At 41.6% G+C, this 12,154-nt stretch overlaps 1 protein-coding gene across 1 annotated transcript in view; it reads left to right on the plus strand.

Annotated features, from left to right (window-relative positions):
• The first annotated feature begins 10 nt into the window (after window positions 1-10).
• Window positions 11-12,154, plus strand: part of Ddx1 (ATP-dependent RNA helicase Ddx1) — a 36,973-nt gene continuing 24,829 nt past the window's right edge. Inside the window, exons 1-10 of the mRNA XM_037415692.2 lie at window positions 11-129; window positions 509-560; window positions 1,189-1,252; window positions 4,170-4,302; window positions 6,111-6,155; window positions 8,336-8,422; window positions 9,727-9,810; window positions 9,966-10,042; window positions 10,340-10,412; window positions 11,485-11,561. Coding sequence (XP_037271589.2) covers window positions 114-129; window positions 509-560; window positions 1,189-1,252; window positions 4,170-4,302; window positions 6,111-6,155; window positions 8,336-8,422; window positions 9,727-9,810; window positions 9,966-10,042; window positions 10,340-10,412; window positions 11,485-11,561 — 708 coding nt within the window. The 5' untranslated portion in view covers window positions 11-113. The remainder of the gene's footprint in view (window positions 130-508; window positions 561-1,188; window positions 1,253-4,169; window positions 4,303-6,110; window positions 6,156-8,335; window positions 8,423-9,726; window positions 9,811-9,965; window positions 10,043-10,339; window positions 10,413-11,484; window positions 11,562-12,154) is intronic.

The raw sequence follows: 12,154 nt of genomic DNA on the forward strand, positions 1-12,154 counted from the left end.
AAATGATGACTAGTGTCGACTTGCTGTGTTGCATAAACTGCGAAATCAATCCATAGCCGCTGTTATTTTCGTTTTTGTGTTCGTAGCGCAACAAGCTTGGCCTCGCACCAATCATGACTGCGTTTGAAGGTAATAGATCGAACCGCAGTTTACACGAATTAAGTGCCGTGTTGCGAGTCTTTCAATGCGCGGTTGAAGATTATAAAGTAACGATACACCGAGTTTGACAGCTGCGCTTTAGGTAGCCGTAGTGATCACCCACGCTGGCGTTTTGCGACTTGTGAAAAACGATTCTCGTGTAAACCAACTTCTTTTTATTTCAATCAGTCACTTGGGCCCTATTATCCTTTTAGATTAGTAGTTTTTTTCAGCTGAGACGTGTGGCGTACTTCAAATGTTTCATTCAAGCTTGCACTCAGGGAGCGGCATGTAGTAGATTGGACATCATCTTGGTATGTGCCGGCATGTTTTGCTCACCGGTTGTTTCGTCGCGTTCTTTTATTTGCAGAGATGGGCGTTCTGCCCGAGATCGCGCGAGCAGTGGACGACATGGAATGGACGTGAGTGTCTATCACCCAAGTCGTTTATTATTCGCTAAAAAGTTAGTTCGTCGTGATAGCCGGATACCCTGCTGTAGCCTTGACCATTCGACCAGTGGTTCGTTTTCGAGAAAGTCTCAAAGCTGCAGCTTTTACGTGAGAGTTTTACGCATCCATGATTAGTCAGGTTAATTTTTGTTAAGTCACATCGTAATTTCTTGTCTATATCGTGCGTGAATGAAAGTATAGAGCTAAAGCCTTTGGTCTCGAAAGCGAAACTGAATTGACAGGTTCAGTCTAAAAGCAAGTCTAAAAGCAATCTAAAAGCAAGTCGCCAATCTTAACATACCTCAAGGAACGTTCCGTCCAAGGTTCGGTTGAAGTTTTCGTTGTTTAAATATTTTTTAATATATGTCAAACTCACAGAGGTGGCTCACGCGAAGGCACGAGTTCGACTCCCGGCCACTCTGGCCCCATTTCGGTTCGGGCGAAGTGCAACAATGCTCGTTCGCTTCGCAGCATGTCAAATAAAAAGTGCCCCGGACGGTCATGGTTAGTCCGTTAGCCCTCACCACAGTGTGCCTCGTAAACATGTCATTGTTGGCATGGTAAAAATACTTCAGGTATAAAGTATTGTGCTTGCTTTCAGGCTCCCAACTGATGTGCAAGCTGAAGCTGTGCCACTCATTCTCGGAGGCGGTGACGTTCTCATGGTAAAAAGAAGTGTGGTTCATTCCCAACATGCGGTGCTGTTGTAACGGTGTCGTATTTCTGCTTATAATTCGTGCGTATGAAAGCATGAACGCATATACTCTAAGTGTTGTCTAGATTGAGTCATATTACAGATAATTCACTTAAATAACGCCTAAACAACCTCGTGGTCGAAATTAAGTTGTGCTGTAACAGTTGTGCACAAGTCTACAATGAACGCGTAGCCATGAGTATTTTTCGAAGCAGTGTCGTAATAGCAGAGTTATGTGCATTTGATGATCGAAACGTGGTGACCGCTCATTTGGCACTTTCCTTCGCTACGCTCCGTTGGTCGCCTCCCCACCGAGTTCCCCTCTCAATTGAATTCCAATACAAGAGTTTGAGCAGCCAAAGGATTATCTGAGCAAGCACTCGACTCTGGCGTAGAGCAATGCCTCCGAAGCCGTGATTGGAACACAATCCACACCGCAGGAACAAGCATGGAAGCAAGGAGGAAGCGGAAGTCCTTGAGTTGCCTGGAATACCTTGCGTGCGGTTATTTCATTCCCCTAACTCTGCAGCCGAATTCTATTGAATTGCCGTTCGTACGTTGTAGTTTCAGTGTCGAGGACCAGATTCGATGAACTACTCATGGAAGAACTGTAGTTTTATGACTCGGAGCTGTCGCTATCGAGCAGAAAAATCAATTCCTCATGATTTGCCCAGCCCGCCATGTCATCTGCTATTACTGCCAAAACACTCGACAGTGGCAACGCCCTCAAGTGGCCAAACATGTTAAAGGGAGCAAGTCACGCAGAGTTCTGGTCCACTCTACCTATTCCACATGACGTACAGATGGGTTCACTGCTAAAGGGAACACTTTCTTGTGCACCATGTCTAGATTTCACACACTGACAAAAGCATAGGTGCTTAGATTTGCATAAGACTACTGCTGGTTGACTGTTATGACTCCTTTTGGTAGACTAGTGTCGTTAACGAACAATGTTTCTACGTTTACTTGCAGTTACGGCGCCCTCAATATGACAGGTGCTCATTATTGTTCCCTTTAACAGTGGACGATACTGTACATCAACAGTGACGTGCTCTCTAAGACAGACAGTGCACTTCCAGTTACTGCGACATCGTCAACTTCGTGCTTCTCAGCTACCCACTGTTATTGCTGTGTTGGCTCGTGCCCCGACGAATTGTGCCGATATGGATCTTGTGTTGGTAGTTGCGTGACGGGCCACACTAGCCACATCGCAAGCGCACTCACACGGGCAACGTGGCAAAGGACAGCATGGAGCGCGGACAGCTGCTTGCAGACTAACCGGAAGTCATAGGTTCGTGGTCAACCAAGTGCAGCATCGATTGCTGACAGCATCACAGGTTCAACATGCTGACGTCAGCCACATTAGCCGAGAGGCCGTAAAGGCCCAGAGAGGAGAAGGGATCATTTCTTAGGATCTTTGGGCGTCCATGGCTCGCAGCGCTGCCCCCTGTGACAATGCTGATCATGACAGCATTCTGAAGATGATGCATATGTTTACTTTAAATGCCTGAAAAAAATATCGGTGGTGGTTTAGGAGCCCTTTCATGTTTTTGAGCATGCAGTGTACTATCACTGTTTCGCAAGCTTATTTCTCTATTCCATAATGTCTGTAGTCTGTTCCGTAATTTGTGGTGTTATTGTGGTGTCTAATTTCTTCTTGTAAGTCACATGTATATATGTAAATGAAAATGCACATACCCCTGGTATTTTCTATATTTAATTGTGTCACAGACCATTGTCGTCAGTGATCATTCGCTTAACCTTTCTGGGTACGCAACATAGTATCACTTCTCTGCAAATTTATTTTGTTTCATAATGTCCGTAAGTCCTTTCGTAATTCATTTCTTTGTTTGCAATACATAATGTTTACTGTGTAATATAAATGATGCGTCATAACGAACTAAGTACTATTAGGTTGCCATTGGCTTCTCTTGAGAACATAAATATCTAAGTGTAGGCAAGCTCTATTTCAGGGAAATCATTAAGCTAATTATGTAAACTTTCATGCGGCCTGGAAAATACCATCGAGCCTTCTCATGCATGGGCAACACAATTTCACCCGACGACCTATGTAATTTTAGCAAAATAAGAATGCCCTAAGACCTTTTGCCTTGAAAAAAAAAAATGGTAGAAGAAATTGTGATTGACCTTAGTCTGATTCAGAGATTCGTTCGCAATGCAATGAGCTGGTAAACCAAAACGTCCAATGCAAGTGCTGTCTGCGTTATGAAGAAAGAAATTAAGATAAAAAAAGGAAAAAAAAACTCGTATATGTAGAAATGCTGCAAGTTCAAAACTCAGCCTAGGCGGTACTGTACTACACAGCTAAGGGAAGAAAGTTGAGAGGAATGACAACTATCAAAAATAGGTTGAGGAAGCCTAGCAATTAGTGGTATAGTATGCTTGTGTAGAGTTTTTTTTACTTTTTGAAACTCGTATGTTTAACATTGTTATTAAAATCATTGCTAGTTTCTTTTGCATTTTAATGTGGCCTGCAGTGTATGTGTAAATAAGTGAAAAATTAAAGAGAGGAACAATGATGAAAGAGTAACACCTGATCATTTCACTCAGAGTTACATACCAGCCGCGTGGGCGAATTCACCGACAACTCGAAGCACATGGACACAGAATATTCTTTCTGAGCGATCCATATGAGCTTCCTCGAGGCTTTATGTTATAACTTGGTGTTTGTCAGTCATCTCTCTGAACCCTTCTTCCTTCTTGTAGGATTCATCAAAACCAATCTGCAATATACCGCTGCCTTTAAGTTGACTCAACAAATTGTTGGGCAATTCGAGTAAAAGCAGTGTGAATGGTGTTGCTCCTGCGAGCCCGCCATCCACGACATATTCTGCATTTTGAGTGGTTCACGACATTCTGTCTTGCAGGCCGCCGAGACGGGTAGCGGCAAGACTGGTGCCTTCTGTTTGCCGATCTTGCAAATTGTGTGGGAGACACTAAAGGATGACGAGCTTGGCAAAGGCAAGAAAGCCGGCGCAGGAGCCAAACCAAGCAGTGGATGTGAGTTTCATGATGCTTGCTGCAAAAAAGTACCAAAAGTGAAATAATCCTTCACTGGAACATCTGTGTACTGGTGTGATACGACAAAAGTAACTATAATTAAAAAAAAAAGAAAAGAGTACCTTTATAGATACTGCCACGGGGTCGTGACGGCAACGAAGGGAGCAGACTGTAGGTCGAAAATCAAACTGTGTATTTGGCCGAACTTGTGGCCGGTCAACGAAAAGTCAGATTACAGCAATACACACAGGCACTAATAGCAGCGAATAGAGTTTCGGCCGCCGATTAACCGGCAAGAGGCGAAGGGCATCGGCATTTACACATGTGCCATCGAATATTCCAGCCCTATCACTGGTTGTTGGGCAAGCTCTGGAATAACCTTGAGTGTTCGCTTTGCGTCTTGGGCGCAGTCTTAAGAGAATGATCGTGAACCTTCTTGAACAATCAAGTGCAGTTTGCACTGAGCACTCCTGAGTCTTTTGTAAGCGAAAGCCCTATGAAAATAAAGTGAAAATAAGAAGCGTGCGTGGCAATATCTTTGCAGGAAAATTCCATAATAAGGGCTTAATAAATAGAAAATGGCACATACCAAGTAATGATCCTGGCTCTTATCAAAGTAATTTCGCTGGCTATCTATACTTAATTGCCAATGTTTCTGGACATTTTGGAAGCAAGCAGGCAAATCTGTAACTGTGATGCTTGTAAATTCATTTTTCACAGCCCGTTGGATGTCTGTGATGTCGTGATGAAGCTTTCCTTGTGTGGCATTCAAAAATACGACTTCTTGAAAGTGCCTTGCCTATATATTCTCGCTAAATCATGTCATCGTTTCACTTGGCAGTTTTATCGAGCTTAACGCAGAACTCCACGTTCACTCTGCTCGCTTTTGACAGCCTAAAACAATGTGAAGAAACATCAATGTGTGCTAAATACAACCCTGCCACCTAGTGAGTTTGTATGAAAACATAGCTAAAGTCATGTCAAGTAAAAACACATACCAGGTAATATGAAAGCATTTTTTTTAAGTATTGCAAATTATAAATAAAGAGAAGATTAAACTGGAACTTTTCTTACAGTGGATGTAGAACTACAAGTTGCTGCTGATGGGGGACCAAACCGACAGCCCTACAGTACTCCGCCGAGGAAAATATTCATTATGTTGAAATATTTTAGTTAATGTGGAATAAGATTCTATGGAAATAGTAACTGCAAAAGAACAATCTCACAGAATAAGTATGTCTAGTATGTCAACAAAAAAAAATATTATAGCTATCTATTTACTATTGTATAGTACTGTGGCATCTGGGTCACCTTGAGGATATTCGGGGCACAGTTGGAAAAAACAGAACAGCACTCTCAAAATGCTCAAAAACTAAATTGCAAAAGTAAAAAAAAAAGTTAAAGAAACTTGAGGTTTTAGGATTCGTACAGGCCTTTTGTTCTCAATCAAATGGAAGCACAAAATGTCATCCACTTGTTTTGTCCAGACACATTATCTAAGTCTTCGAAAAGGAGACTACATTAACTTTTTATTCAGGTGTACCTGTGAGCAGTGTTTCTCTGCTCAGTAAATACAAACACTTCTTTGGATGAGTACCCTGCCCATCTCTCTCTGTACAGCCTTTTTTTGTGATTGATAAATAGTCAAAATTTCTGATGATGTGTTCTTGTGTTTCAACATTTATCTTCAGTGCATTCATGAAGGAATGGTTTAATTAAATATGTTTACATAGATATGTTTACAGCATATATATGGTCTGCTAATGGTTCTCTCTCTCTTTTTTTTTGGTTCTTAACTTTTCGTGCAGCTACAAAATGGGCCATGAGTTTCTTCGACCGTGGATCTGCACTCGGTGAGAGATATCTTCACCATTTTAATTTCACTTGTCTTGCACTGTCGCAAACCATCGATGTCTTCGAGAATAGAGTTTGAGCAATGATAAGGAATACGCAAAAACAAATTGTCAATTCTTATTGTAGAGCACATATTGTGGAACTTTGATCAGCTCACTCAAGGGGATGGAAGGCATCCTACTGGTTTTTGTGCAGCTTGGATGAATGTCGGTTTTTCTTTTAGCAAAGGAGATGGCAGGGATTGTGCTGAGTATTCTAATGAACCTAGCATAGGCCATTAAAGTCGTCCTTACATATACCCTATCGACATCCTTCGACCTCTACAAAGTCCTTGCGAGTGGGAAAACAGTGTGGCGGAGTTAGAAAGTGGGAAATCACCCCTTATATCGTATCACGGAGTTACGAAAACACGTAGGAATCTTTCTTTCATCTTTTCGCGATCGTTACATCACCTTGAAGATCTGTTCCGAACCTGTCTGACACATTCATGTATCCCATTGCTTTGACCTGGTTATTCATTCTCTTTCTACTGTTTGCTAACCTCTTGCAGGTTAGCAGTTAACATGTTTAGAAAGGCATTGGCTTGATCAAATCAAATCGAGGTTTATTTCATCTCAGCAAGGAGATGACTGAATCAAAAAAGTACTGACACAAACTTAAAAAGTTTTTGAATTGTTGCTTGAAATAAATGTACTGGTGTCAATAAACCTAAATTAAGTGTTGTATTGCTTGAGAATGCATTGAAGATGTTTTCGTTACTGCTCCATTAAAAAGACCCTTTCGGTTTCGACATCGAGGGGTGGCTTCTCGGTGACATGTCAGAGCAGTCTGACGTCACGAGAAGATGGGAACTGGCAACGTACTAGCGGCAAATCGGTCATCTGCTCGTGGTGCACATACACAACGATGAGTGAATTGTCAGTCAGTGACCCTGACAGTGATTTCTGCGGTTGTGGCTGCTTCTGGAAGACGCGTGGCTCGGAAACTCACAAACGTTCTTCACTAGTCAGGATAATAATCATTGCATACGAGTTGGCTTGTAGATGATCAGTAATGAGAACTTAAAAATCAAAATAATATATTTTACACATGTTCCTTGACTCCGGTGTGTGGAGAGTGTTGACACTGCATACCAAGGAAATGAAAGATATCCCTTTCTTGGTGTCTTCAAATACTCCTTTGTGGCAAACTTCTCATCAAGCATGAAAGCTTTCCTTCCAGGAAACAACAAGAGTGGCGATGTGGGCTTGTTGGTGAAACATTTGAAAGAAACTTATGTAGCGCGAGGCGAAAAAACGAACACAGGAAGGTATAGACTGGCACTTCGGGACAATATTAGGGTACTATTTTCAGTACGTGATAAACTTGGGAAATTGTGTGCGCTGACAAATCCGTCACGTAAGGAAAGGGTGTTGTGCACAAAAAGGCATACACACAAATTCGTGGAGTGCATTTCATTCGTCATTTATCTTATTCTGTTCACATGTGGGAAAAAATATGTCGGGCAAACCAGTAGGTGTGTGAATGAGCGATTGAGAGAACACAATTACAAGGCAAATAAACTGCCGCCAGAAGGTTTTCTCGCTCTTCACATTCACGCGTGTGGCTGCCGGCCTTTGTTCCAGAGTACAATCATTGTTGGTCGGCATAAGGATGAGATGACTCGTTTGATCATAGAAGCCGAACTTATTGATGCTCTTGGAGATGTATGTGTTAGCAAGCCTTCAATTGCTTTGTCACCCAAGGAACTGGCGTTCCTGCGTACGCAGTGATAGGTTATTTTATCTGTGAGGTTTTTGTTGTCCTTTTTATCGTTTTTTCTTGTAGGTAGATGGCATTGTCCTGCATGTATCTGAATTACACGTGCTTATCTGCTCGGTCGCCTGATTATTATGGCTTAAAAACAGCTTGGAGGTCGAAAATAAACATGTTGATAGTAGCGCTCTGTCTTCTCAGTCTATTCCTTCCTGTGTTAGTTTTTTCGCCTCGCGCTACATAAGTTTCTTCCAGGAAACAGGTGCACATTCGTTTTGACCTCCAGGATAGGGACCGCTTCTCCCAATTTTTATATTTTCTCCTCTAACTTCGTTTTCTTGTCTTTATGCCGAGTGCTTACCTGCATAGTGTAGAAATTGGCGTAAGTTCAATTTTTTTAAGCTCTCTGGTCGATATCTCGCAGCTGTCAGCCCTGACGGTCTGACCACTCAGAGCAGGGACCAGAAAGGCTGGCACGGATGCCGTTGCACCAAGGGAGTCCAGTACAGAGGTCAGGCATGCCTTCCTTTATAAATGACGTTTAAACAGCATTTTTTCTAAAAATTCAGTTCTTTGTTGCCTGTTTTTATTCATTTTAGCAGTTATATGTACATCAAGCAGGTTTCTTTTGTGTGTTTGGCGCTGCAAGTTATGGTTCTGCAGGTTTAATTGGCAAAACCAATCCATCAACGCTGGATAGGAAGAGTCCCAGAATCACTAGGTAGTTTGTTATACTTGCAGGGCATTAGTACTATAATAAAAGAGATAATAATAATATCTGGAGCCTTGCATCCCAGAACCTTGATATGATTATGAGACAGTCGAAGGCTCCATATATTTTGACCACTCAGTGTTTCAGCGGGCACGTAAATCTAATTACACATGCCTCTGCCATTTCAAATTCATTGAAATGTTGCCGCCACTTCTGGTATTTGAACCCACGACCTTCAGGTCTGCAGTCGAACACTGCAACCATTAGACCACCGTGTCGGGTATGACACAACAGACGGTAGACTGCGCCTACCCAGGCGGTATGCTTCACTGTGTGGCAATTAGATTTTTTGACTGTTAGTATGCTTCACCTCGTTACACAACAGTTGTGCATCGAAGTTTATTAAAGCAAACTGCTCGTGTCCTTCTTGCCTCTTTGCCGACGCTCTGTTCTCGCGCTATAACTATCATGTCATTATGGGGCGCATATAAAACACTTGCTGCACTAGCTGTCTGTAATTAGAAAAATACATGGGGCTTCATGGTCTGCTGTTGTATTCAGACTCAATACTTCGTTTGAAAATATTTGTTGCGACGTATTTATTGGGCATGAAGATTCATAATAACGTAAAAAGCAGATTCCATTAGGTGAAGCGAACTTGGCAAGGCACTGCACAGCTGTCTGCTCAATATATCTAAAGTGAATGGGAACATTTCGATGTACTGTATTTTCTTGCCTATAACCCTCAACACCAACTACAACCTACAGAAATGCTTTAAAAAAATTATTCCTGCATATCGCCATAAAGCAACCTTTTTTGCATTTCTGTGTAGTATTGCACACCAAGATTCTCAATAATCTGCATCCCAAGCTTAGCTCCAAATTTACTGTATTTATTGTCCACATTAAAAGTGAGAAAATGTGGTAAGAAGATTGCAGTGCTGCGTGTCTATGTGAGATTTCTGAGGAGCTTTTATAGCTGATCAGATTATACGATAATTCAAACAGATCAAGGCTTGACTGAGTTACGCTTGTCAATTCTACATTCATTGATTGATTGATATATCAATCAATCTATTGAATTAGGGATTATTACATTGCAGGAAAGTACTACTACGAAGCGAAGGTCACCGATGAAGGTCTCTGTCGTGTCGGGTGGTCTACGCAAGCCGCAGCTCTTGATCTTGGTGAGCAGAAGTTGTCTTTATTTTTTATTTTTTAAAGATATTAGTGCTTTTTTCTTGGGGGGGGGGGGAGCTTTAGAAATCACTTGGGCTGTTGTTCTTTCAGTGTATAATAACTAAAGCTTAAAAAAGTACATGAATTTTGTTTCTTTATCTAGGAACTGACAAGCAAGGGTTTGGCTTTGGTGGCACAGGAAAGAAGTCGTTTGGAAAGCAGTTTGACTCATATGGGGAGGTGAGCGACTGCTTCAGATGCATGTTTAACTTCCTAATGATGTTTTTGTTCACCCATTTTTTTTTTATTATGGCATTGAACAGTGTGGGTATTACGTTACAGTACATTTCTGCAAGTTTTTGTGAAGTTCATCATTGTTTGCTTGTCCTTCTCTTGCTTGCTTGTTGTAAAAACTTGGTGTATGCTCTGGGACTAACGTAGGCTGGGGAACTTCGGGCTTTTGCTCACAACAAGAAACACTTGTAGCTTATAAAAAAAAGTGTAACTAATTTTGCATTGTTTCCATCTTTCTTGCAGCCCTTTGGAATGCACGATGTGATTGGCTGCTACCTTGACCTGGATAATGGCAGCATCAAGTTTTCCAAGAATGGTATGTGCGGAGAATAAATTGCAATGTTCTCTCAGTTTCTATTGATATTTTACAAATAATTACAACTAATGTTTCTGTGATATCATCTTGTATACTTGTTATGCTGTTCACTATGTTTTAGGTAAGCTTTTTTTTCCCCACTGCTTCGTGGGCCCACTCAGGTGGTGCGGTGGGCATAACCTAAAATATCTACTGTGTATACATTACTGAAATATCAGTTATAGAAACACTCCTAGCATATTTTCCATGTAAAGTTCTAGTAGTGTCGGGTAAAAGATGTTGTTCGTAGAAGTGTGAAAGGTATGTGGCACATGTATTTTCAAAAAATTTCAGGCTCAAAAAATTTTCTTACAAGAAAACTTTGCATATTCAAGTGCTGCACAGTGACAAGGCTTTTTATTTACTCACATGTCTATACATTGGTTCCACCTTATAGGAGGCCAAGAGAAGAGCTTGAGTATTAGCAGGACAGCATAACTGTGATATAACGGCAACCTTTGAAATGGGCAGACATAGGTGCAAACGTGCTATCTGGCCTGTTCAGTTTGTCAGCACTCTGAGTTGACCAGTGGCGATTGGGAACTAGGCAGAAAAACGCGAAACCTGATGGCTTTTGTTTATTACAATAATTTTTTCTACAAAAATCGTATTAATGGCACAAAGTTTCCAACGCGGTGTTTATATAAAAAAAATAATAGAATACCATCTTTCATTTTTCTCAGAACTTGAGTTGGCACTATGAAGATAAAGACTGTTTCAGAAGACCAAAGCAGGCACACTCCTTAAATACTTCCTCACCTTCATAACTTTTGGTCATCGGCTGAAGACGGAGCTAGCGTTTAGGCTAGCATACATGTCTAAGGAAGCATAAATGCCAGTGGTAGCGTGCAGGTTAGATAACCTGTGGCAAGTTCTCCACTCTTTAAAAGCTTTCCGGTGATGCTGTTTTTATAGAAGGGCCTAAAGGCCTCATTGAGCTGTGATGTTTCCAAATTTCTTTCTTACTTCTTCAGGTAGGGTATGCATGAAAGGTTTATGTTTTTTTTTACACAATCTGTATCTTCACACGCAGGTACAGTCTTTGAGGAAGCCTTCCAGGTACCACAAAACGTGAAGCGGTGCCCCATGTTTCCCGCTGTTGTGCTCAAGGTATGGCACTTCTGCGTAGAGAATGCTGCATCCAAGGTTGGAGGCTTGATTCTCAAGTGCCTTGGCTACTGTTTTATGTTTCCAAAACCAGAAATATCCACTCACTCGGCACAATGTGCTCATTGGAAAAAAAACCTTGTATGGCTGAGAAGATCCTAAAGCTGTTCACTGTGGCATCTCTTAACATACCTTGCGGCTGTCGAATGCAAAATCTCATCTATTGGTCTTTAAACCGCAGTCATCATGCCGCCATGATTCGAGGAGTTGGTATCCCTATTGTTCACTTTATTCTCTTTTGTTTCCCTGAAGCATGTTGTTTGCAAAGTGTTCGGTGTACTGAGGCCGAAGCACAAGATGCATACTACTACTACTGACACGGTAAATCGGAGAATGCAAACAATATACTGCTAACACGATAAATCTCACACGGGGTCCACTACCCGAGGCATATGCAAGTGCATTGTACCTTTCGACGGATATATAATAAAGACCACTATGTATTCGTTCATTGTGAACAAAGCACTTGTATTAGGCACCGAAACATCGATTCTGTCGTTTTGTGATCTTTTTTGACTTGGCGAGTGTACGTTCTC

Source organism: Rhipicephalus microplus, chromosome 9 (genome assembly GCF_043290135.1).
Source record: "Rhipicephalus microplus isolate Deutch F79 chromosome 9, USDA_Rmic, whole genome shotgun sequence".
NCBI lineage: Eukaryota > Metazoa > Arthropoda > Arachnida > Ixodida > Ixodidae > Rhipicephalus > Rhipicephalus microplus.